Source organism: Brugia malayi (genome assembly GCF_000002995.4).
Source record: "Brugia malayi strain FR3 genome assembly, contig: Bm_v4_Chr2_contig_001, whole genome shotgun sequence".
Taxonomy (NCBI): domain Eukaryota; kingdom Metazoa; phylum Nematoda; class Chromadorea; order Rhabditida; family Onchocercidae; genus Brugia; species Brugia malayi.
The window spans coordinates 123,405-150,106 of NW_025062476.1; the positions used below are offsets into that span (position 1 = coordinate 123,405).

The window sequence follows — 26,702 nt, forward strand, 5'->3', positions numbered from 1 at the left end:
GTTTTTTGCATACTGAACTTAAGTCAGTAAATTAATGATCAACAATTATAAAAAGTAGGCTAAAAATTTATCTTGACTTTTTTTTTTTATAATATGACTTCTTTATTTAAAATCACTTCGTAATGCCAATTTTTGTTATAAATTATTAGGTGAATACTTTCCTCTCATTTATAATGCTTTTGTCATATTAGCTTTTTGCATGACATATCGTTTATTTCAGTTTTGAGCATGTTTTACTAAATTTTAATGCTTGCTTTCGAATTTTACGTTTTGCAATCAATTGGTACGTTTACGCCATTTATATGAAATTATAGGATAAAAAAGATATGACAGTAAAAATTCAATGATAAAATGAAATTATTAATCGCCCGATTGCTACACGCCTTTTCTTATGTCTGTGAAGAATGCCCAAATTGTGTTTCGCTTTCTAGAATAAAAAATTTTTGTTGTTATATAGTGCCAAAAGAAATGATTAGCATCAGTTTGGTTTTCCGGATAAAATGATATGCTTTTCTGCATATCTTCCACGAATTAGAAAACAAAGCAGTTCGCCAAAGAGTGAAGAGGTATCCGTTTCCCTGCTGATATTTTCAATATTTGTTGGAACTACCAACATCTTTTTAAGCAGATGCTTCTCAGGTTATGGGCAACTACTACGTATTGAGTGCGAGATGTGAAAAATATACAGCATCTAATGAGTGTGTCCAATGAATTTTGTATCTGACTCAAACGGTCACAAATGCTTCACAATACACTTCACGTACATTCTATTTCAGGCTGACATAAGTTTTGCTAACTTCGAGGAGTTTCGGAATACAATTTCTTGTGAGATTTCAATGCATTCATACGGTAAAAGAATTTGCCAAGCATTCACACCGAGGACGAGGCTCATGCGTTTTCTTGTGACTGTAAAGTGATGATTTATAGTTGAATGTTCGTCCACAACCGGGCACTTTGCATTCATAGATGAAGGGCTGACCGTGTGTTTTCCTATGTGTTACATATTCTTTGTAACTTTTTGCGATCACAGCACAACCGGGATAAAGGCATTCGTAGCTTTTTCGTTCACCTAAAAAATTACTGTGTTATTTGTTTTTGCAATTTGTATTTTATTATAGTGTCTGGCAACTAATTAAGTAATCTGATACAACTAATTAAGTGAACTACTAAAAAATTACTTCCGTGAAATAATCCTAGCACATTCCATTTCAAATAATTTAGAATCACAAGAAGTTGCTTAGCTGCAACAAAAAGTGTAATTGAGAATTTCTCCTTGTATTGTCACTGAGTGGAACAAATAACACATTTCACATGCATTCTTTTTTCAGTCTGACATATCTGTTTTATCTGTTTAAAATTCTGCTAAATTTGCAAACTAACAAGACTTTGTTTGGCAACGCCTTTTGTGATTTTGTAGTCCACTCTTGCAGGTGAAGAATTTGTTACAGTACTCGCACTGAGGATGAGGTTCATGCGTTTGCTTGTGATTGCAAAATGATGCTTTGTGGTCAAATGTCCGCCCACAACCGGGCACTCTACATTCATAGGTGAAGGGTTGATGCGTTTTCCTATGTGTTACATATTCGTTGTAATTTTTCGTGACCATAGTGCATCCGGGATAGAGACATTCATAATTTTCCTCACCTAAAAAATGGAATTTGTTTTTGCAACTAACATTCTATTGTATGATTCGGTAGTTAATTAAGTAGTGTAAGGAATAATCATGAAAATATCAATAATACCATAAATATATAAAAAACTTTATCATATCACACTTTAAACTACTTAGATCATAATCTGTTTACTTATCTTCTCATATTTTTGAAGCAGAAATTATATTTTTCATGTTACTACTAATTGGAAGGATCTCGCACAACAGATAATTGTTAATTTCCTGTTGTCGCGAAACCAGTTTCGGTTTTCGATTCTTCATTGTTTATATTCTCAACTTCATGTAATCGAATAATAAAAGCCTTTTAAATATTAAAAAAAAAAATTGTGGTGACTGCATGATGTGAAAGATAAATATCGCAGTACGTATTGAATTTTGTATTATCAGTATTGATTGAATTTGTATTAACAGTCACGAATTTCCGTAACTCAGAAAATCATCAAAATATCACTACCATGAAATTATCTCATTCCAAATAGTTTATGTCACAAGAAGCTGTTTAATTATTTAATTATTAATTATCCTCGCGTATAGTTCTGCTAAATTTGCAAACTAACGAGAATTTGTTTGGCAGCACTTCTTATGCCTACGTAGAATATTCACGCTAGCGAAGAATTTGCCACAGCACTCGCACTGAGGATTAGATTCATGCGTTTGCTTGTGACTACGAAATGATGATTTATAGTTGAATGTTCGTCCACAACCGGCCACTTTGCATTCATAGATGAAGGGCTGAGCGTGTGTTTTCCTATGTGTTACATATTCTTTGTAACTTTTTGCGATCACAGCACATCCGGGATAAAGGCATTCGTAGCTTCGTTCGTCTGAAAAACTCTTATAATACTTTTTTTTGCAATTGATATTTTATTATCGTGTTTGGCAGCTAATTAAGTAATCTGGTAAACCATAATAGTATCACTGAAATACTCTTACCACATTCCATTTCAAATAATTCCGATCACAAAAAGCTGTTTAATTATTTTTGCGTATAGTTGCAACAAAAAGTTTAATTGCGAATTTTCCGTTGTCACTCAGCGCTCACAAATGTTTCATAGCACACATTTCACACGCATTCTGCATTCCATTTCAGGTTGATATATGTTTTTGATTCTGTTAAATTTACAAACTAACGAGATTTTGTTTGGCAGAGCCTCTTGTGTTTTCGCAGTGCATTCCTGTTGACGAGAAATGTGCCACAATCCTCGCACTGAGGACGAGGTTCATGCGTCTGTATGTGATTATAAAATGATGATTCATAGTCAAATATTCGCCCACAACCGGGCACTTTGCATTCATAGATGAAGGGTTGACCGTGTGTTTTTCTGTGTGTTATATATTCTTTGTAGTTTTCCGTGATCATAGTACACCCACGATAATGACAAGTATAATTTCTCTTATCTGAAAAATTCTTGTCAAAGCATTTATTTTTGCAGTTAGTAATCTATTACACCGTTTGGTAGTTGAAATAATGTGAGAAATCACAAAAATATCATTGCCATAAAAAAAATATCACATTGCATCTTGAATAACTTAGGTAAAAGTCTCACATATATAAAGCAATAACCATACTTTTAGTCGCTTTATCAATTTCATGCTGCTGATGGAAGTAAAGAACTATAAAAGATAGAACGAAAAATCGTTATACAATTTGTCATTACTTGTTTCTGATCCTTCATTGGTATTTCCCCTGTACTTGGGGACATTCAAGTTATCCGAGAAGTGCTTATTGTCCATGTTGCTCTGTTCAGCATTTCCGTGTTGACCGGATGTGCCGTCTGAGGAAAGAGTAAGTTGGTGAAAATAGATCGGAACCGCATTTTGTTGTGAACCAGGTAAGTACATACATGTGATAATGTCATCGGTGTTGACATTAAGTGCCGAAGAAGTTTCACTTTGAGCATCTAAATAACTTAGATCACAAAAGCTGTTTACTTTTCTTTTCATATATTTGAAGCAAAAGTCTCACCTCTATATCGCAGTATATCATCATTCGTTTCTAATTCTCCATTAGCATCTCTCCACACATTCCTATTTGAATCTGTATATGAACCAAGTGATGAGTCCAAATTAGTGTGGTCCAACAAATCATAGCTATCTAAAAAGCCAGGATGAGGAGCATTTGTGATCTCGGGTTTCGATTCTTTACTGCTTATATCCTCAATTTCATTCAACTGATCGAAATCAATCAACTGCGAAGGATCGGATAGAAATTCTGAGCCAAACAATGGCTCAAAATTGTTGTAATCGAAGATATCAAAGCTATCTGAGGTGCCAGAATGAGCAGTACATGTGACAATTTCATCACTTGTATCGAGGTTAATTATAGGGAAAGTTTTATTTTTCTCAGAGATGATGCAAAGCAGAAGATTGAGCCAAATAATGGGTGTCATAGGCATAGTGAAGAACATGGTGAAACACGAAATTTCGTAAAATGACAGAAATACTCAAATGGAAGCTCTTTATTTCAGATTGGTTAAAATTAAAGACCAAAGGTTCAGACAGTTTTTAATCTGTCCATTATTTGTCATATTTTTACATTCTCGCTTTCCTCTCTCCCAACTGATAGTTTATGAATGCTCGTTTGAATCCGAAAGAAGCGGTTACAATAGCTTGTACGTAAATCCGGTGCTTTGAATACTGATAGATACTGCTCTATTATTTCAATAATATGTGTAAAACCAAGTGGCATTGTCAGAAATGAAATTGCGAGCATTTTCCATTTTTCAAGCATTTAATTTTGTGCATTTAATAAATTCGCGTTGTATGCCTACTGATAGTATCACTGATAGGACTTTCTCGGGTGGACGCATCACCTGAAATTTGATAGTTGTTGCTTTTTGACATAGTATTCTTGTTACTGCAGGAAGGAATTTCAACATAAGCTGAAACGATGTTTGATGCTTGAAAGGATGGGACAAATTTTAAAAATTAACATTTGCATAAATGCATAGATGCAATTAATTAATTACGTATATTCAGCGTAGAAAGCAAGCTTGCATGAAGCGGTAATACTACCACACCTTTTTCACTACTGTTACATTTTACAAATATTTGAGTTAGTCTTTTAAACTTTATTTCAAGCAAGAAATTAGGAAGTTATGACTGGAAGGATAGGCAGGCTTTGTTAAGTGGGAAAGAGAAGAAATGGGAGGAACGCGATGAATGAACTATTCCCTACTCCCATACTTAGGGACCTCTATTGTAAGAAGAAGGATCCCAAGACTGCTACTATTCCAATTGCCATTGTCTTCGAGTGAAAACGTAACAAGGTCTGCTCCCATCCCACTTCAGTTTGTCGTCGTGTCTCCACAAGAGGCAAGTAGACGGGAGATGCTGAGAAAGGGATCCATTACAATATCTTTTTACTGTATGTTTTGTGATTATTGCAATTAAGATTAGATCACAGAACTGAATCTGCCTGTTTATAGAAAAATACCTATTATATTGATTGGTAAATGAGTCCCAATGGAGCAAAAGATTAGTAGCTGCTTTTAATTATGTTCCAGGGAAATCCAAGGATTCTGGTGAATTATTTCTCTGAATCTCAGAATTTCATTAAATTTTTGAATTTTTGAAATTTCATTAAAGAATTTCCGTAAAGAACTCCAATTAGCACATATTTGAAGTTAATTACAAATTTCACTAAACATATTAATTTACCAAATTCTGCACTATAATTTCGCTGTCATACTGAACACTAGGATGGTAAGGCGGTAAACACATGATCCATTCACAGCGCAAACATTAACATCGAAATTCGTATTTATTAAGAAAAGCACTGATTTCAAGTCAACTACTCTCACTGTTTTATGCAGTAATATTTCGACATTCTCATCCACCTCTACCTGTAAATTTACATACATATTGAATGCAAGATATGAAAATATATATATATATATACAGCTTAATGAGTGTGTCTAATGGATTTTCTATTGTCACTCAGCGGTCACAAATGCTTCATAACACACACATCTCAGGCTGACATATGTATTTAAAATTCTGCAAAATTTCCTAACTAACGAAATTGTGTTTGACAGCATTTCTCGTGTTTTTGTAGTCTACTCCTGTTGGCGAAGAACTTGCAACAGTGCTCGAACTGAGGCTGAGGTTCTCGCGCTTGCTCCTCATTGCAAAATAATGTTCACCCGCCCACAACCGGACATTCTGCATTCATAAACGAAAGGTTGATGTGTTTACATATGTGTTACATATTCGTTGTAATTCTTCGTATTCATAGGACATCTGAGACAAACGCATTCATAATTTTTCTCATCTGAAAAATTCCTGCATGACATTTGTTTTTGCAATAAGCATTCTATTACATTATTTGGTAGTTAATTAAGTAATTTAAAAATGATCACAAAATATTAGTGCCACAAAATAATCAAATCACATTGTATTTTAATAACTTAGGTAACAAGTAGCTGTTTACTTATCTGAAGCAAAAGTCACTTCTAAATGTTGCCTTTGGAAGGATCTAATACAATAGATATTGTGGACTTTCAGCTATGAATGAGATCAGTTTCGATTTTCGATTCTTTATTTCATGTAGCTGAAAGAAAATAAACAATAAAGGATAGAATGAAAAATCCTTATGTGATTCATTATCACCTGTTTCTGATTCTTTATCAGTATTTCCCTTGTCGTCAAGGATGATCAAGCTATCCGAAAAGTGCTTGTCAATTTTGCTCTTTTACCAGAGACACCTTGACCTTGAAGTGTCGTCTGAGAGCAGCTGATGAAAACAGATCGGAACGGCATTTGGTTGTGAATCAGATAAGTGAACCAGGTAAGTGCCTATATGCGACAATGTTATTATTGTCGAGATTAGTTAACGAGAATTTCATTTTTAGCAAAAGCGATGTAAAGCAGAAGATTGAACCAAATGATGAACTTTACAGATAAAGTGAAGAAGATGGTGAAACACACAATTTTGTGAAATGACAGAAATACTTATATGAATGTTTTTTTTTTTTTTTTTTTTTTTTTTTTTTTTTTTCAGATTTGTTGGAATTAAAGACTAAATGTCAAACAGATTTTGATCTATTCAATTCACATTATTTTTCACATTTTTTGTCTTACATTATCAATTTTTTCTCTCCTAGTTGATAGCTTACGAATGCCTTTTTGAGCCTTTAAGAAAGCATAACAATGTTTTTTATTGTTATTTTATCCATAATTATTATTCTCATGTTTTTTTTTTTTTTTTTTTTTTTATGTTTTTTATTATATTTTTGGTAAGTTTTGGTTTGTATTTTTATGGCAATTCTTTTAAGTTCAATTTAAAGCGTAGTGATAGTCGTATAATTGAGTTAATTTTGCAAGTTTTAGTTGTTAATTTTTTCTGTGAGCGCATTCTGTAAATCTAAATGCTTACTTCCGAATTTTAGGTTTTACCATCATTTAGTACGTTTATGCTGAAATTATGAGATAACAAAGAAAATAAAGATAAAACAGTAAAAATGCAATGATAAAATGAGATTATAAATTGGTCGCTGCATTCTGATGTCCTATTGCTACGCTCCTTTTCTTATTGTTTACGAATAATGCCCAAATTGTGTTTCGTTTTCTAGAATAAAAATTTTTAGTTGTTTTGTAGCACCAAAAGAAATGATTAGCATCAGTTTGGCTTTCTGGATGGAATGATGGCTTTTCTGTATACCCTTTATGAATTACAAAACAATATAATTTGACTAAGAGTGAACGGGAGTATCGTTTGATATTTTCAGTGTTGGTGATTCAGTGTCATTGATTGAATGAAATAAACTTTAATTGATTTGAAGAGGTTCTCGAAACTCGAAATAAGTTTTGCGAACCTCTAAATAACAAAATATATCAAATAAAATTGTATTACATCCATAAAACTAAAAATCGTCTTGTTCCACTTAGAAATTTTGTACTCATCTTTCACGAGGATTGTTTACACGGTATCAGTGTTGTTGCTTCGTTACTAATTATAAATTATGTTTGAATCTACGAAGTTAACAACCTTCGCTTAGCTAACTTCGCTTGAGGCATGTCAATTAGTAATTAGATTTGGTTGTAAACGAGTTTAGTAGTTCTTTGCTGGGCTGATCTTCCTTTCCATCGAGTTAACTTAGTGTTGGAAATCATGTACTTTGTTTTTGAATACTACTTGCTATATAAAGAGGTAACTCATGTTCAAGTGGATAGTGCTTTTATCGTGAACCAGTAGAGATCAACCAAGTGGCAGTTCGACCACAAAAAGGGATTTCCACTATTTATACCTCAATTTTTGCTCTATAAAATTTGTTATACTGTTGCTTTTCTTGATAAAAGAATTATTTTATTCCCATGCTACTCCACTTATTAACATCGATGTCCAACGAATCTCCTCGAGTTTAGTAAACTTCTTCCAAAATAATTTAAACTTCAACTATAACTTCTATAGCTTCTTGAAAATGTCAACAAGTAGAAAAGCATGAGATAACTAATAAAAATGAGATCGAAAATAACAAATATCTTTGACTTTTAAACTTAATTTTGGTATAGTGATACAATATCTTTGATTTTCTGCATTCCACGTGACAGCAGTTCAATCTTAATATCAACTCACATTCTCATTAAAATAAATAAATGGTTTGCGGGAAAAACTGTCATTGTCTTATTTCACAGATAGTACATACAATCACTGCTATTAAAATTCCTTGACGATTTATGCAGTTTGTTTTTATTAGAGATATTGTGAACAGAAAATGCAGAAGTGATTGTGATTGCATTCTAATGACAAATCTTTGTGAAATGAGAATGTTTTGAAAGTAGAAAAATAATTATCACATCATTTATCACAGTTATGATTAGTCTGAGTCAGTACAAATTCGTAGTTATCACACAATTATTTGGCATTAATGTTTGCATAAACGAGTTTGAGTCATTCATATCAGACTTTGTGACTTTCTGATTTTCCAGTAACTTTGAGTAGAATTAGTTTTTTTCTCGAAACATCCAAGAAATTAGAAAATCATGCTGATGTATGAATGATATAACATTCATTGCTCGTGTGAAGATTTAGGATTTCGGCACGATGAAAATTCGGTAAGGGATTTTATGGAAAGATTTTTTCCCTTTGACTCTGGAGTAGGCTGTTTAGTGCAATTCTAAAGGGGAATGAGAAACTAATTAAATGACTTACCTGAACGTCATTTAATTATTTTTGGCATGAAATTATTTTATTATTATAGTTTATAATAAAATAATTTTACATTCGAAATTTTCTGTAACTCATAGATCAATGCATTCTGCAATTGATTTCATCATAAAGTTATTCATGTGTGAATAGGACAAATGCATTTTGTTATGCTTCCAAAAGTATTGAATGGTTAGAAATTTATTCCGTAATTTTTTTTTTCCTTCTTAATATTTCCGTTTATTTTTGAAAATTTAGATGTAGACATTCCCATTTACAATATAAAGCATTTCAGACGATCCAGATTTCCCGATGAATCACATTTTCTACACTAAAAATTTTTACCAAGTTTGCTGTTCACCACCATTACAGCAAGCTTGCAAGATGCGAACTTTTTCTTCCACGTTATTTCTGAATATTACTCGCACAGATAATTTACAAGTACGGCGATATAATTACTAATCCAAAATGCAAGAAAAGATTGCAATAATATAACGGCAGAAGTACAACGTTTGCGATGTTCAATGGCTTGTGAGGATGCAACGATCTTTTAATAATTATGCACTTTCTTTTTGAACTAATTAGTACTGTATACACCTTGTGTTAGCAAACTGTAAGAGCGACTTCTTGCTTATCAGCGAAGTTGTAGATTTCTTGCTTATTTGATCAGTCTCTCAGGTTGCTTCGTTTGAAATACTTAATCACTTGGCACTACATAGTACTACCTGCATGCGTTTTATGAAATTAATTTATTTCATGCACTTTAGCTATTGCATTGCATACACTATTGCTTGCATGCACTACGGTTTGCTTTTTGTGTGCCTTACTTCAATACTTTTTTGCTTTTTGTGTTATTTGTTGAAGCCAGGTGTTAAAATTCTTAACCTACGCCTGGGCACCATGTTGAAGCGTTCAATATTAATGCAATAAGTGAAATTCCTATATTTCTGAATTTTAGATCAGATACGCACTTAGCGAGAGATTCAATTTCTGAAGAAGAAACAAAGCTTCTGTCTTCCTTTTTACCTGATATCCTTTTCCAATTCTTTCAAATTCAACGCAATAAAGGGACATAGATTATCAAAAGCACAGCTAAAGTTCCTTCAACAGGCATTTCCAAACCTTTCCCAAATATGGCAAGTAATATCGCCATCGTCAGAATGCAACATTTCGGGTTGATAAATTTACTTCAGAACTAAATGTGATATTCCTTCAAAAAAAAACACTTCAAATTTTTAGAGTAATCAATAACAGAAGTTAAAAAAACTGGTGGCATAATTACTTATGGAGAGATATGAAAAGCAAATGTCCTATTTATTATTTCTCTCCTGAAAAATGTTGTCTACCACAGGCGAGAAGTAAATACTATAATGCTATTGGATCTTTATTATCTTCTCTCCTTCATGAATTTGCTGTAATTCCAGAGTTTTTAATGAAGAAGTAGGAAATATAATTATCCCATGAGATTGGTATTTCAACAGATAATTACAAAATTGGTTACTAATTGTACTATTCCTGCCTTCTTTGTTTTCAATCGCATCGAATTCAACTTTTTCTGATGACTGATATTTACAGTTCCTTTGTTTTAGTAATTTATATTGCAGTACTTTTAATATTATCAAATAAATATTTTAAGAGAACAGCGATGAGTGGTACTTTATCCTCAAACATAGTAAGAAAATGAAATCAAATTATATTGGCTTCAATGTATAGTTCACTTCATCTCACTGAAACATATTCATAAAGAGTGCATCGATCTTTCGAAATAAGTTATTACTATTTTCAGAGTAGTAAGGTAATAGAACAACTTTAAATTAGCCTGCTGAATCCATCAGATATTTTAACATTTATGTAGCAAAATAGTTCATTTTGAAAACTTCCAATCTGTCTGGATGTTAAGCACTGAGCTACATCATTGACAAAATTCATTTACACTAAATAAATGAGCACTAAGCTTACTTTTGATAAACGCATCTTATACAAAGGTTAACTTGACTAAATCTAGCAAAGCATACAGTAACTATGCTCATATAAGTGATATTAACTATCCTCATTTCGTTTCATGTGAGGTCTTTCAAGGTTTCTTCCACTGCTATAACCACAACCACTTGCCCACATTTTACATCGCAAATTTTGACACATCATTTAGCAAACGGAATATAATAGCTGACGTAGAATAACTGCGAAGAAACGTGTATGGTCTGTTGACATATTTCAAATCGTGGAATCTTCTCTGTGACATCAATTAAAAATCCATCTTATTCTGGTGTGTTTTCAGGTTGTTTTCTTACTTGTGAATAGTTTAACCCCTCTTTTTTGAATGAATTGTTGTTACAAGATTATTTTGGAATTAGAAAACAGTGTTCTTGTAGAGGGGACCATGACAAAGTATGAGAAATAAATTGTCGCTATGCGTTTGTCAACTGTTTGTCATCTGTGCGAGACTTTCAATTTAGCTAGTTCTACAGGAGGATATGTTTAAATGAAGTACCCGAGTTCACCGCTCGAACGGATAGATGTAAACCTCACAAGAAACAATTTGAGAAAGAAATATATTAGCAAATTGAGAACAGTGTGACCAATCGTGTCTATCCTTGTTTTCTCATGTTACTTCTCTTCAAATAATGTAGAGAAAAAGCTTCGATTTGCAACTTTCTGCACATTTCCCGTACCTGAAACGAACGAATTTTCCACATTCAGTTAAGCCGGAATGTGACCGTATATTTTAAAGTTTACTGCAACAGAAGCAGACTTACTATACTGAAGAAGTAGTGCACGTGTGCAACAAACAAAAAAACTGCCAGCGATCTCAGCAGCAGTAATTCTCCTGCTGCACTCAGAATATTCGTCATTGAGAACAGCGCAGCCGAACAGTACAACATCACCGCTGTGTTGCACATTTGAGCGCAAGAGTCACTCATGTGTGAGACTATTAATCGACTCTGAAAGTTCCATGTAATTTGGGATGGATTCTTCCGGATTACTGAGCGAAATTCAAGAGTAACGTTTCAAAATAAAAGAATAAAAAGAGCAGAATGAGTTGTAGCATGTGGAGATGAGAGAAGAATACAATTACCGCCTTTTTATAAAATCACATCTCTTATACTTCTAGTCCTATTTAGTGTTACAGTAAGGCTTCTTCTTCAAGGTTATTTCCTTAACTTTTGGCTTGAGCATAAATAGTATAAGTAAAGTGAATAAATGTTGACAGTAATCATTCTTGACTCGAGTCATTCTCGAGTAATTTCATTATATGTAATATAAAGCCTGCAGCACAAGTGTTGAGACTCTGGCAGATAAAATGCTACTAGCAATAGCAAGGGGATAGTTCTTGGTTTAAAAAAAGAAGATTAGGGAAATTATGTTGAAGTGAAAGTAAAACTTACATTTATATTCGCATTAACTATCGCAATGGTGAACAGGAAAATAGGTAAATCTTGGGCAAGTACTTTACCCGGTGAAAATAGCGCCCATAAGAATGCAGCCACGTTCAGCTCAAGGGCTGGAATAATCGGCTGGATCCAGCAGATCATACTCTGCTGCAATTTTTTTCAAGTTAGTGAATAAGTTTCGTCTTGATTTGAAGGTATGAAAATTCACAGCAACTCGTACCTTTTCGGAGACCGGTTGCGAGTCATAGAATTGATAGATGTGATACAGCGAGAATAGGATGTTTGATATACAACACACTGAAATCAGTAAGGATTGATATGTGGAAGGGATATATTATCACTCATGATAAGTGGAAGGATTATCATTCACCTACTCATCCGTTTCACTCACTTAAATAAAAAAAATTCATTTCCTCCACTCAATTGTTTCATAGCTGGGAAAGTTAATATTACCGTTGAAAATGAGCATAATTAGATCACACACTTTCCAGTTATTGAACAAACATGCTGTTACCAAATTGTCGCCATCAAAGTAGGCCAATATGTGCAATAAATTTGAGACCTAAAAAAGCACCTCTATTTTATTATTCGATTGACTTCGAGAAATCTGCGTCATATTAACGGTGTCCAGTTAATTGAAAAAATGGCGTGTAATGAGGTGAAAGAAGAAGTTACTAACACTGTAAGTGAAGGAAACAACGTGTTATTACTTATGCTGCATAGCTCTTATGCTTAGTTCAAAAGACTTAAAAAATTCACTTACATAAAATCCTTCAAAACACCACCTAAGACACATAATTTTGGTGATGTATTGTTCCCAGAAAGCAAATGTGTGAGCAGTCAACATTTCAATTAGCAACGCTAGCGAACATAAGGATGAAATGCTGCAAGTATTGATCAATTAAAAGAAGATTAAGTCTAAGTGAGAGAAATTCAGAATCAAGGAAAAATGATCGTACCGGGAGTTACTCTCGTTGAAGGGCGCAAATAATGTTATGATGAATGGAAATACCTTGCATGCATCTAATGCGTGATCAACTGCAAGCAACAATTATTATCTCAATTTCCATTCTCAGAAAGGATGGAATAGGATGGTATATTAACTGTTCAAATGCTTAAAATATCCAAATATACTTAATGATAAAAATTGCTCCATCTTTTTCACAGTGCTCTTTCTCTGGAAACTTCGCTAAGAGTTGGACATTTTTTCACGTTTCAAGTAACTAAACTTAAAAGATAAAAACTTACAAAATTCACCAACTGGACTAACTGATGACGTTCGTCGTGCTTGTATCCCGTCAATTCCATCGTATGTGTGGCTCCAAAATGAACATATTGCGCAAATCATCCACACCCATCTCGGTATGGTACATAAAATTCAAATGTTCATTACAGTACTGAATCAACCTTTCTAATAAAAATTACTGAGAATCAACTGTTTAGAGAACCGGTGTCTCACCTGAACTGGGAACTGGACCATTAAATAGATCGTAATCATAATATAAAATGATTAAGCAAGGTAGTACGATGAGGACGAAGCTCAGCACTGTTAATACATTTGGTGCTATCCATTTTGGGTGATACTGCAAAGAAGGAAATTGTTTCTGATCGGAATGCAGGATTCTCGATTGGTGCACCAGTCATATTCTAACAATTCCTACTGGGTTACTACTACAGATAGATCAAAGTGTTTCAGGCTCATCACAAATTTTGTAGATATCCAGAATGGTCTCACTGAAATCGACTCAATACCTCAGAAATAAAAATGACACTGTGAATCAGGTTCTAGTAACAGAAATTTCTTCAAATTAGAGATAAAAGGCAAGAGTAGTATGTTGCTGATTGCAACGTTTCAGTTACTTTTACAAAAGATTGATGGCAATACCTCGATAAACCAGTTCCAAAATGGTGAATTTATATAAATGGTGATCGGCCCATTACACATTACTTTGTACTGAAAAAGAATAAAAGTGAGATATAAGCAAAGTTTTCTTATGCAAATCTCTCTACTACTCCAAACATAGTCGAACAAACTAAAAAGAAAACTTTCTTCGTGATGCGCAATTCTCTCCAACTGCTCCTCGGTTAAATTTTTCTGCTTGGAAAGACCAAATCTCATATTCGATCTGTAACTGATCTTCCGTGACTGTTATTACTGTAATAAGGGTGACATCATTGCTCATCGTCATTAAATACTTTCCAAAATAAATTAATTACAATGACTAATTCAATAAGAAGTTTAGATCATTTCACTTTCATTCTGAATGGGTGCGAAGAATGGTATATTTTTAAACGGTCATATATTGTGCAAGTGTTGCTCCTCGTCATGAAATACTTTCCAAAATAAATTAATTACTGGAGATTAGATTAGGAGTGATACTATACAATCCAATTCCTGATACCTGTCACACCGAACCAATACAAATCGACAGGTAGAGTTAAACATGTGTGAATAGCTTAGAATAAAATGCTGAAAAAGCTGTTAGCAGAATTAGCCAGCGGTCATCTGAATGCAAATGTCGTTTGCTGCTGCTCCATTCCCACTAAAGTGATAAGGTGTGGGAGGAATGCTACCAGTACCCTTACCTCTGTGCTTGTGCTCTCCAACAGAATTAGCTACACCTGGGTTGCTGCTCGAGCAAGGTAAGCCTCTCCAGGTAACTTTCATTTTATCAGTCCCGCACGAATCACTCGTTCTTGTCTTTTGATCGATGCTACTATATATTGTTAACTGTGTATTTCTCAACGTGTTCAGCTGCATTTGGCACATTACTACTACTTCTGCTTGATGGAACTTTCTTGAACGAATCTATTCTCTTTTCGTTTATTGTAAGCTAAATTATTCCTTACAAACGTTGCTGTCATGTGATAATACTATGCAATGAGCAGAGGCATATTGTAAACACAAACTTTGCATTAGCTCTGGTTTTGATCAGTTTTATCCTATCCTAATCTACTGGTCTAACTCAAAAAATTAATTCTTCAATCAGCGAAAATGAAAGAAGACAGGAACGGATGTTTGTACTGTTGCACAGAGAGTATAATGGCAAAGAAAGATTATAGTATGGAGAAATAATACAAGAAATGATGGCAGGTCGAAACTGGATTGAAAAACAATTTAAGATTACTAAATTAAATCAGATATTCTCGTTTTGTTCGAATATTGGAGAAAAATGAATAGAAATGTAGGTAAAATCACAGCAACATTCTGTTATTGATGTTGAACGTCGAGAAAAATAATTTAATATCTGAAAAAAGAACTTCAAAGCGATTAATGTCCTTTTTTTTGCCTCTTCGATAAAGATATGTCCTAATTAAAGAAGTGATCAAGTATCCTTTGTTGCTAATTGAAATTCAATGTGAATCTCGCCCGACCTCATAATCACATCGATGTTGTTCAATCTCCCAGGATTCATTCCCACCACCCTTCAGATTCAACTCATTACCATGTCATTTGCATTTATTTCTAACAAATTAAACTTGATGATAACATAATTTAGTAATAGTTCACTGAAGATTGGATCAGCGTACTTATACCCGTTTTTAGAGGCCATTTTTCCTTTCAATGCAAACATGATAAGACAGCGAACTCCACAAAACATCTCTGGTTTGATGCACTGGCAACATTCTAGCAAAGAAAAAGAAAAACCACCAAGGCCACCTTTAACTCCTTCTGATGATTCCCGTTCAAAAAGCGCTCAAATCAGGTCATATGTGAGAGAACTTTTAGTTCCCAAAAAACCGCCACTCCTAATCAAACCTGTCCCAAACAGATTACACCGCACTGATGGCAGTGGACGCTACGACCTTCATGTCTCGAAGTTATTATTTGCTACTACCGACATTTTCTCAAAACAGTGTTTATTGAATCACCTTGCATTCTTGTAAGAATTCCTGTAACATATTGCAATTTTGGCTTTATACTTTATAACAGCATAGCAGAAACAGTGTTATTGAAATATTTCCAACTTAACATGATCAGCGTGTATTTTCCTTGGTATTAGCTTCCTAATATTTAACATCAAACATTTAAGTGTAAATGTAAGCCCAAAATGCGGCACAAAAATTCTGTTCTTAATTAGACTGAAACTCTGACTCTAATTTCCACCTCAATTTTATTCAATGAAAATTACCAGTTCACTGTAAAATTCATTGCAATCGGGACTTTTCCTGTCCAGTAAGCTGTAGAAGTAATCATGATAGAAACAATCACAAGGGCTTTAAAAAACTGAAATGTAGGGAAGAAATAGCTAATGATTAATCCAATGGCACCAAGTTATTTGCCATCTAACTTCATCTACCAGCAATAAGAATAAAAAGTCACGGCCTCCACATACAGTATTGGAAAACGAGGTATAATAAATAGATCACCTGATATTCATGACGAAGAGGTAAGTTGCGAAGTAGCTTTTTATATCGATTAGCCGATTAGCTTTTTATCTATGAAAAACTATGAAACTGAGTCGACAGCTTCTCTGGCTTTTTGCCTATTCTCCTAAAACTCCATAATGTTGTCTCAATAAATTTCACATCACACATGTTGTACCAAACATGTTGGTGAAGTAAAGAGGGAAGATAATCTAATTGAAAAAGTTCCCATTCTCCAGCAGTTCACAGGATGGAACCTTATTTTCCATTATTGATATGTTCCAAAAAAATGCAACGAGAAGAAGTATAAACTACACAATGTAATGGTAGCCATTTTATTTTATGAAAGAGACCAATGGATTTGAAGTGAAGTGAGGCAAATATTGATTAAATCAATGTTCATGACTATGAATTCAAACAGCAATAAGGGATGTAGGTAGCGAAAGCCATGAACAGGTCAGCTTACGCAGCACAGCTGACAATAAAAAATGAACTATATTGAGAGATAATATTTCTAGCTCGCATCCACAATAAGATATTGACAGAAGTCGGTTGATTACTTCATATCATTGTCCTCATCGTCTATCTTTGGAGCTAAATAAAAGCGCAAATGTCCACTTTCACTTAATCCATACTCCACAACCACAGGTACACTATTGCACAAAGAAAGACGAACCTGAAATGTCAGTGGTATCACATAATCACATAATCATCATACAGTAATATATATGTATAAAACAGAAAAATAAGAGAATTCCTTAAAACAAACGAAAAAAATTACTCGGTCAGAAAGTCCTGTAGCCTTCGTGAAATGATTCATGTATTTGATAGAAAAATTGACTGTAACGGGCTCTTTAACGTCCACTGACACAGCCTATAACATGTTGTTGGGAAAAAAAAGACATGTTGTTGCTGGGAAGAAAAACAAGTTCTGCTTCTAACCTATTTCAATAATGTATCAAAATAAAAAGTGATGACAAATACTTTAAGAAATGTACCTGTTGTTCTTCTTCATCGGCACTTCTTGAGGGAGCATAAGTAACTGTGGATGAACCGGTATCACCCTTGCCGGTGAACACAATACCTGCTTTTGTTACCGTTATCATCAAGGAGTCCGAGAACATTGCCAAGTCACGACAAGTTTTCTAAAGTGAAAAAATAACTTTGAACAGTATATGATACATATGTCGAATGTTAAACTGTAAACTGAATTCCTCAAGAATACCTGGAATTCAGCAGCCGGCATGCAAACAACAGCAGAATAATCCTGTTCCGGGATGCCAAGATGCTCGCTGTCGATATCCATCATTTTGACGATCACTTCCTGACTTTTATCCTATAAATACAAAAATGAATACAGGTATTAAACAAAGACATATAATAGATACTCGCCTCTGCAATATTGCTTGTAATAAGCAATTGTCGGTAAGTAAAAAGATAAACAGATACCCGTTTCGTGTCCTCGAAAAGGAACAGTACAGAATCGTCGTTTTCCTCATATCGAATCAAGCAGGTATCTTCATTGTTAGCACACTTTAACGCCCTTGCCATACCTGCCAAGCTGAGACCAAGGTTGATGGTTCTGTCGCAACGATAGCTCTCAAACATTGCAACATCCATTTTCAGCGACACCAACGCAACATGCGACGAATCCATTGCCTGTAAGTAGCCAGCTGAGTAGGATGAAAAGAGTACTGCTAAAATCCATACTGCATTCCACTAACCTGCAGGCACATGGCAGTCTCAGTGCAGTCAAAAGGTGCATCCGTCACGAGGTCCTTGATGGCGTCCACGATTCTCTTCAACGTCGAGGCACTGCCCAACTTTGCTTCGAACATTGTCTTCAGAAGAGCTAACAAATCTAACTGCAATATACCCGACGACCATGTACATCACTTCCTTCTTTCCACTTATCCAACACAAAACAGACAAAAACAACTATGAAGATTTACCCAACCCGTACCCACATCTGTCCCAATAGGGATTCATTCACATCATGTTGGAAATTGCCGCCAACAAAACAGCGCGCAAATTTACCAGGGCGTCGCATTCAGATCAGTGTCACCCGATTGCAGCTATATTGCACCTCTTCCCCTACTTCCATCTTGATATCTTCCCGTGAATGTTAATGCGGAGTGGGAATAAGGTTTGTTGTATAATAACATGGCAATGATATGCTTACTGACCAACTTTATTATTTCATATCCAGCAATAACCAGTTTACTTCAAATCAGCAATCAGTCATGACCACTTCAACATTGAGTACAAACTACCCATTATTGAGTACAAACTACCCATAAACTATCCATGTATTATTTCATGTATACACACACACATCAGATAATATTTCTTGTCAGGAAAGGAAATTCGCTTAGCAGAGTTGAAATTATACAAATAGTGCATGTTAATATATAATGTTAGGGAACATGTCAGTTCTCTTTATTCCATTATTGTAGTAGCACTGAGCTACTGCAGACTACACTGTAATTTTGTTCAGCAAACATTCGTGACAATAAAGTTGGACAGATAATGCCAATGTATATATAAATATATATATCCATTATCCAATAATCTTTATCCAGTCAGATCTTTCGCACTACTACACTGAATACACTCTCAATGCACTTCCGCGATAATTTCCGTTTTGTACTGGTTTGAGCTAAACAATCGCGCAGTTATTTATGTTCATCAACCTGCCGAAGCGTAATATTGATGCGATTTGTATTTGCATATTTCACTATCTCTTCGGGCTGATCTTTATCCTCGAAATATGTATCTTGGAGAATCCGTGGGACTGCATGGTATATGAGTCGTTGTGGTCCGTAAATAACCAGGACATCACCTGACCGTATGTAGAACGCATCAACTGGGTCATCTAAATCAGTACCACCAGCCAGGTAAATTGCAGTTTGACCGAAACTTAGCGAAATAAGTGGTGAAGACAGACTCCGTTCCGATCTGAAATGAAATAAATGCTTCGAAGACAATTAAGAAGCTAGATAACATCACGAAAATATACATATAACAAATATACGTTATTCAATCTAAAAACATTTATGTAATAGTGCAGATGAAAGATTAAAAAATCATTAGTGAAGACATTCTTGTTCTGATCTTAACTAGATAATACGATCTTCGAGAGATGTCCTTCAATAAATTACCTATCAACATGTGGCGCCAGTGTTGACTTTCTTGAGTAGAAGTTTATAATTGCAGCATCAGCATACATCGGTCCTATGCCGAGTGCCTGAGACAGAACATCTGACAGCGACACTAACTCTTCAGGAAGTAACTCACCTGAACAAATGAATTCTAACTTTAACAAACCATTCCTACTAGCACACAGCATTCCTCGTAATCCAAACGTTCTTTTAAAATCAGTGACACGGAGAAATGCACACCTTCAAATGGATAAATCTTTGTTGCCCAATCGTAATGCAGACCAAGAGTAGACCAGCGCAATTGTCGTCCATGTTCTTTGAATACCTAAGATAACAAATTACGGTTATCGATTTAGCGAATGAATTCTTCTGTACTAATAACTTTATCCGCCAAATATAATTTAATGTATTCAAATATTCGACCAGAAACTGTCGCGCTTTCAAATATAATTCACAATTGTTGAAATTTAGCTATGTGAAAAGTTTTTTTCATTAGTTAGGAATAATAATGGAAAAAACGACATAAGAAAACTTCAGGACTTGAAATTTTGATGGCAGGCTTAGTTTTAAAACTGACATACTTCTACCTCAAGCCTTCCGGAAAGTTATGTGGATTTAACAGCTTGTCAGCGTAAAACTGATGATATACCCCCTACCCCGCTCCCCCCTCCATACACTCGTTTGTACAAAAAAAAATAGTATAAGCATTTGTAAATCCAAATATTTGAACTTACATTTCGAACATTGGGCACCTGTAGGCCGACATTGGTGAAACCAGGTGATTCAGCGTAAATAAACAGTGAGCGTTTTATCCATTGAAGATGACTGCTCGATTTAAAAATATCATTCAACATTACCATACCTGGTCGGTGAGTAATAGTTGAAGCAGTCCACTCGGACATTGGACGAAGTCCGAGCTTTTCCAGCACTATATCCGATGGTGCCACAACTGGTTCGAATTTTGAGCAAATTATTCCATGAGCAGATAAGGAAGACCGTAAATCAAAAACTTCGGAGAAATTGGGTGCCATGTCATGTCGTTTATAAAACTTGAATGTTCGCTTGAATAAAGAGTCAGAAGGTGAGCGATCACGATAACCGTTACCATCATTCACACCTATTAAATATTTGTCAGTCTGATCTGTTGACCGCTTGTCGGATACGCTCGTCATGTTTCGTTTTATAGTAGCGTAACAGTTCACTTTTGCGCAAATCCAATTCGTCCTGAAGTCCCTGCAAATGGAAATGATGCTGAAACAACGGCTCTTTGATTTATTTCTTAAACTTCTGTCCAATCAGAAATGTGCTAACCTGAAGTGGTTCATAGACAGTCGCCACACCATATGCTCCAATTGCTAGACCAACAACAGCAAAAACAATCTTCGCAGCTGCTTGTTTTGGTGTTAATCGAAGTTGCCAACTTACCATGTCACGAACTACCCTTAGAAATTTATAAATGTAACAAGTGCACAGGTCACTTCCTTAAAAATTTGCTAACATTTATTGTACCATTTTCACTATCATAGTATAATCTTCTCGCTCTTCGACTATTCATTTAAAATTAGGTCAAAGGTCAATATTTTAGAGTGGAAAATATCACCACCAAGATATAAATTTAGTATTTAGATCTGCCTATAATTAGATCTCACTCTCAAATTTCATCTTTAAATCCTTTCCAGACTAGTGCTTGGTTTTGCTCTACGTTAGAATCAAGCAAATTCAAGAAAAGTTCAAAACAACACTGTCCATTTTGTGCAAAAACTCTACACTAATCAAGCTAACTTTGAACAGCATTAATATCTCATAATGGCGATTGAATATAAGCTACAACATGAATTGAATTTTCTCATTTAATTCATAATTATAAGGTTTATTATTTTCAATATTTGATCTTAGAAGCCAGCGTGTAGCAGTGTCATTTCAAATATACTGAGTCATTTAGAAATACTGAAGTAGTTCATGGAAGTCCCAGAGCAATAACTAAATAAAATTTATGTGATTTGAAATGTTACGAAATGGGTATGCTTGGTGACAGAATACAATCGTCAAAGGGAGTTATTTAAATTATAAAAAGTTCATAACTACTAAATTTAAAACAGATCAACATAGCAGACAGCACATATAGAAGGCAAATTGAAATTTGAACAAGTATGAAGCAGAGGAAAATGTTGTTTAACATAAAAATGATCAGAAAGAAGTCTACTTATTATCGTCGTATTTCTTCAATAACCGACTCCTTTTTCAAAAAAAGACATCAATTTTAAGTTAATTACAAAAGCTAATATTTTTACTTATATATATATATATATATATATATATATATATATATATATATATATGACCAACAAGACAACCGCTTGAAAGATTGAACTTAATCATAAAAAACGCAATCTGAGAAAGGATAAATTATTTCAGTGATCGACAGCACCACTAGAGTGAGGCAAATTGAAAATTGTTCGCGGCCAGGACAGGGCAGTATCATCCGTAGCAGGCGTTTCACTTTCTCTCGTTTCCAATTTTTCATCAACCTGCTGCAAAGACATTGTGTATACGTAGTATTTGAATTAGAAATGAATTTTTTTTAAATTAAACCAACCAACATCAATGAAACTAATAAGCAAATGAGCAAAGACCAAACATATCAGAATTTGAAATGAAAATTTATGAAACAATCAATGTACATTACCATGCTTCGATGATCTGCGACCAGAAATTTCGCTCGAACTTTCTTCATTGTTAACATTCCTTTCACCAAACGTCTCCAATTTCTCAAAGCCCTTTCTTTCCGTCTCTGAAAAGAATGTCTTGTTTAAAAGGAACAAAATTCTTTGAATTTAATAAATAAACTTGTTTCACCTTCTCAGCTGCAGTTTGTTTTTTTTCGTGAAATTGTTTCCATGCTTCACGTAACACCATTTCATGCTTTTTCAAAACGATGCAACCATCAAGGCTGCAAAATTGTAAAAAAAATACAAAAAAATTGTTTTATTATGTGGTGATAAAATTTAAGTCCGAAAAAAAAATCGATTGAATAACTGAATGCAATTTACATTCATCCAATACTAACATAGGATGATTTCCCCCTTTATGAAATTCCCAGCCGACTACTGCAGGTACGCAATCAATATCAAGCTGCCGAGAAATAGCAGCAAGTCCATTTAGTCGCAGATGAACACAATCTTCCGGTACCATACTACTTTTGTAAACATATAAATTACCAAATTCATTTCGCGGTATACGCCCCTAAAACATATTCCTTGGGTTTAACAAATTGTGAGAAACAGCAGTTCGTAAACTTATTTCGCATGCAAACAGTAAAAAAAATCAAATTCTTCACGTTGACGACTTTAGGTGGCACATATGGTTCAGTTTGCCAATACCCATATAGCTCTAAGGACCGTGATTCTCTCATTTCTGATGCCGCACGATTATTCATTCTTCCCTTCACGATTTTATATGGCTTTTCACCGGCCTATAAGTTGCTTTTGTACAAGCACGCGTAAAAAAAGTATAACATCATTTACTTGTTTAGTATTTATCATTAAAAAAAAAAAACCAAACAACAAGTGGCTTTATTTCGAAAGAAATTTTTATGATAACTAAAGCATACCTTAACCATACGTGCATGTTTCATCCAATTCAGTGCGCCGTCGAGATGAAACAGAGAACTTCGCGGAAAAATATCAATACCTCGAATTCGTCCAATAGGAGCCTGATCTTCCGGGTAAATCGCCTCATATTTCAGAATGTCTTTCTTCAATACATACCTAAAGTAGAAGATTTCAGTGATGAAAAAAATCTATGGAAATCATCTTACAGTGGATGATTTTTGTATTCGGCAACCGTTGCTGGCTTTGGCTTTAAGAGGAGTTCATTGTATATTGCAATATCTTCAATGCGTTCACGTTTCCGGTTCTTGCTCTGATATATCTACAAATAAATTAGAAAAGTCAACAACCACAGAAAATCAAAAGGTCCGTACGAAATACAGCCAAGCTTAGCTAACCTTTAATGTATCAGTCCACCACGAAGCATCAACTCGAAGTCGTCGCGTTTCAGCTGATAGGAATTTTGAAGCATAACGAGCTGTTACGTCACGCATACCCATATCTGTACTAGTCATGTAATTCGTCTAGCATGAAAAGAATAGAGAATAATTACTAATAACAGGGAACTTACTATTATCGATGCAAACAACATAATGCATTGGTACAGTGGCATTCGTTTCCAAGCTTTCAGGCATATCGACAGTTCCGCACCACGGATCCATACCTAAATAAAATACAAATTGATACTTGACCAAAAGAAAGGGAAACATGAGAACATGAATGAATTCCACAAAAATCACTTGAACACCGAGATAATGAACTGATTTTGAAAAATCATAGCTGAAGTTTCTCAATTAGCAAAGTCAACAAGACCAGTCCAACGAAGGAACTATATCTCAGTGGAGATATTGCATTTGTTCATATCATGTTAAATTACTATTTATGAGGATCATCCGCCTAAACCTAGATTGATAGAAATGATTCATTTGCAACGTTTTGACATATAGGGCACCGCACATATATGTATGGTTTACATACAAGTTATGCAAATTAAATACGCAAATTCAGAAGGAAACGCACAAATCCATCGAGCATTATTATGATCCCAATATTCTACCCAGTAATTCCTTCTCGAATCCATCTTGTTTTTACTGGTTGATGCGGTATGTTCGGAATTATTTTTTTCAATTCTTTTCGACTTCTTTATATATGGTTTTTTCGTTTCTTGATACTTTTTAACACTACTTTGTTCGCTGCAGTCATCTGTATTTATTTGCACCTTCTTCGTTACTTCATATAGTTTCTCTTCCCATACTACTGAATTGTCGTCGTTATTGATATTCTTTTCAGCAAACGTTTCAGTATGCTCAGAATGCAACATGCTCACTGTCTAAACAACATGTTATGCTTCATGAATATTTGTACTGATATACGGATGAAAATATAATATGTTTTCATCAAGTAATTTTTCCAGAATCACTTAACTGTCATTATTTTAACTGAGTTATCTCACTGCTACTTTTAATGAATACTGGAAATATAATTAGCTATCTGACATACCACTTTCTGTTTTATAGGCTGGCATGAGAGACACAATCGGGTGCACTGCTTCAACGATAAAAGACACAAAAACAACAGCTGAAAGAATAAAAATGTGGAGAAATGGTTCATACGAGTTATAACATAATTATCACCTATAACCTCTCGTTATTTATGAAAAGCTTACCGATGCTAAATCTTTATCGTCTTCGTAGGCACGTTCGCCAATCAGATCTTCTAGTCTTTTTATCTAAATTTAAAACTTAATTAATATGAAATATTGAGGAAAACATTAAACAGACTTCAGCGATTCAATAACTTAATTTATTGATAAAGCAGATATTAAAACAACAGGTAAATAAACATTGCCTGAGAATCGCAAAAGCCATCTCTGGAGATGTATTTCTTTTTAGTAAATTGGAACATTGATCGAAACCATTTCATGAATCTTTCTGCTATTGCCACATCGAATTCATGTTTCGCTGCGGTTATATAACCTTCTGGTATCAACGATAAACACAGCGATGTTAACGCCTCATGTCGTGTTAAGGCGCGTGCCCAGATGCGCAAGTGTGCAATATAACAGAGAAGATGCATCTGAATTTAATCAAAGAAGTTTTGCAAGCAAGAACATCTCAAATGTCATCAATCCTAGAAAATATTTCAGTTTAGATAGATACAATCCTTTGGAAGATTGGCAAAAGTAGGCAGCTATATATTATATTCTCACATTTCACTAAAGTGATTCGAATTATAGTCATTTAAGCAAAACCTGCAGGCGTTTTTTTAAGAGACAATTTTGCTCTTTACATTCTCAATGAAACATCCTAATCTTTGACTGCTAACCTTATGACAATTAATTTGTCGTTCACGAATTTTACGATTGACCTGCTGTCTAATAAATTTCATCCACTTGCTCTCCTCCTTTTCGACAGGTTTCGAAACTCCAACTGTAACTTCAATCGTACCATCAGGATCTGCTTCATAATTAGTTTGGTCAATAAAATCAACTTCTTCCCATTCATCCTCCGAAACATTTGAATTAGTAGTGGCATCCGAACTAATACTAACTTTACGTTTCCGCGTATTCTCTTTCTTGCACGCTTTGACAGCACCTTCTTTACATTTCGAATTTCCTTAAAAAAATGACTTGATTTAAAGTTCTTGAAAAGTTATTGAGTCTTTATAGCAGTGCTGTCGCAACCTGTTCTGTTCTGTTCAACTTGCAATAGTTTTACCTTGTTTCAAATTGAAATGGTCCCTGTTCTCCACGCTAACGTTCACTTTCTTCCTGCATCCTTTTACGGTTGTCACTTTTGATTTCCGTTCCAGTTTTCTACTTTTACGCTTCCTAACACTTCCCATTCTACAGGACATGCTCTGATTTCACACAGCACTTTCTACCATCTATTCCATGCATTCGCCAATTACATTTCCACTTGCTGAGAACGAAGTATCACATTTGAGAGAGTGTCTTCAGTGTTAAATTGAACATTCCTAAGAGCACCCATAGTGCCTACCGCACTCTCAGACCCGGAGAACCATCCCTCATCTCGAATAGGACACAACTAATCCTCCTCCTGCTTCAGTAAACTTCGTACACACTAGTGGTTCGTCATCCAGGAGCTGCCGTCGTTGAGGAAGTCAGTCGGTGTGGATGGTTTGAGGAGGGCAGATGTGTTTCCGGAGTGTTGAACAGACGAGACCGGAAATGAGGACATCCTGAATTTGCGACCACCCAAAGAATATCACATGACTGCGAGGTATGTGAGACATCATTTCTATTTGTTATAGGTTGTGTGTCGTGTATCAGTTTTAAATGACGTCACCTTTATTCAGCAATTAAGGCACTACATTAATATCACACAAACAAAA

At 34.7% G+C, this 26,702-nt stretch overlaps 7 protein-coding genes across 8 annotated transcripts; 1 reads left to right on the top strand and 6 right to left on the bottom strand.

Moving 5' to 3' along the window:
* Positions 1 to 500: 500 nt before the first annotated feature.
* Bm17445 (Uncharacterized protein) lies at positions 501 to 917 on the top strand (the record flags this gene model as incomplete). The annotated part of the gene is made up of 2 exons (XM_043077906.1): positions 501 to 566; positions 777 to 917. The coding sequence occupies 2 exons, from the start codon at positions 501 to 503 to the stop codon at positions 915 to 917; spliced, it is 207 nt and encodes a 68-aa protein (XP_042933840.1).
* Positions 843 to 4,080, bottom strand: Bm17446 (Uncharacterized protein; the record flags this gene model as incomplete). The annotated part of the gene is made up of 6 exons (XM_043077907.1): positions 843 to 1,069; positions 1,381 to 1,644; positions 2,230 to 2,496; positions 2,804 to 3,070; positions 3,331 to 3,573; positions 3,639 to 4,080. The coding sequence occupies 6 exons, from the start codon at positions 4,078 to 4,080 to the stop codon at positions 843 to 845; spliced, it is 1,710 nt and encodes a 569-aa protein (XP_042933841.1).
* A 7,327-nt stretch (positions 4,081 to 11,407) lies between these two features.
* Bm10269 (CDP-alcohol phosphatidyltransferase family protein) lies at positions 11,408 to 13,559 on the bottom strand (the record flags this gene model as incomplete). Its single annotated transcript, XM_043077908.1, has 8 exons — positions 11,408 to 11,491; positions 11,576 to 11,761; positions 12,206 to 12,358; positions 12,432 to 12,508; positions 12,665 to 12,773; positions 12,975 to 13,095; positions 13,171 to 13,249; positions 13,460 to 13,559. The coding sequence occupies 8 exons, from the start codon at positions 13,557 to 13,559 to the stop codon at positions 11,408 to 11,410; spliced, it is 909 nt and encodes a 302-aa protein (XP_042933842.1).
* Positions 13,560 to 13,650: 91 nt separating this feature from the next.
* Positions 13,651 to 14,156, bottom strand: Bm17447 (Uncharacterized protein; the record flags this gene model as incomplete). The annotated part of the gene is made up of 2 exons (XM_043077909.1): positions 13,651 to 13,794; positions 14,097 to 14,156. 2 exons carry the CDS (start codon positions 14,154 to 14,156, stop codon positions 13,651 to 13,653), a joined length of 204 nt encoding a protein of 67 aa, XP_042933843.1.
* A 2,979-nt stretch (positions 14,157 to 17,135) lies between these two features.
* On the bottom strand, positions 17,136 to 18,417 carry Bma-pcn-1 (the record flags this gene model as incomplete). 2 transcript variants are annotated; one of them, XM_001898469.2, is made up of 6 exons in its annotated part: positions 17,136 to 17,255; positions 17,361 to 17,453; positions 17,578 to 17,724; positions 17,805 to 17,915; positions 18,029 to 18,238; positions 18,304 to 18,417. In XM_001898469.2, 6 exons carry the CDS (start codon positions 18,415 to 18,417, stop codon positions 17,136 to 17,138), a joined length of 795 nt encoding a protein of 264 aa, XP_001898504.1. The 2 variants fall into 2 exon arrangements, with proteins under 2 accessions (XP_001898504.1, XP_042933844.1); XM_043077910.1 differs by lacking the exon at positions 18,304 to 18,417 and having other exon boundaries at positions 18,029 to 18,235.
* An 837-nt stretch (positions 18,418 to 19,254) lies between these two features.
* Bm6730 (ALKBH protein, putative) lies at positions 19,255 to 21,083 on the bottom strand (the record flags this gene model as incomplete). The annotated part of the gene is made up of 5 exons (XM_043077911.1): positions 19,255 to 19,537; positions 19,741 to 19,876; positions 19,981 to 20,065; positions 20,475 to 20,973; positions 21,052 to 21,083. The coding sequence occupies 5 exons, from the start codon at positions 21,081 to 21,083 to the stop codon at positions 19,255 to 19,257; spliced, it is 1,035 nt and encodes a 344-aa protein (XP_042933845.1).
* Positions 21,084 to 22,151: 1,068 nt separating this feature from the next.
* Positions 22,152 to 26,204, bottom strand: Bma-xpc-1.1 (DNA repair protein Rad4 containing protein; the record flags this gene model as incomplete). The annotated part of the gene is made up of 15 exons (XM_043077912.1): positions 22,152 to 22,271; positions 22,427 to 22,531; positions 22,597 to 22,690; positions 22,808 to 22,983; positions 23,078 to 23,212; positions 23,351 to 23,507; positions 23,558 to 23,670; positions 23,747 to 23,850; positions 23,920 to 24,012; positions 24,369 to 24,678; positions 24,849 to 24,926; positions 25,015 to 25,077; positions 25,197 to 25,424; positions 25,674 to 25,963; positions 26,066 to 26,204. 15 exons carry the CDS (start codon positions 26,202 to 26,204, stop codon positions 22,152 to 22,154), a joined length of 2,205 nt encoding a protein of 734 aa, XP_042933846.1.
* Positions 26,205 to 26,702: the final 498 nt, after the last annotated feature.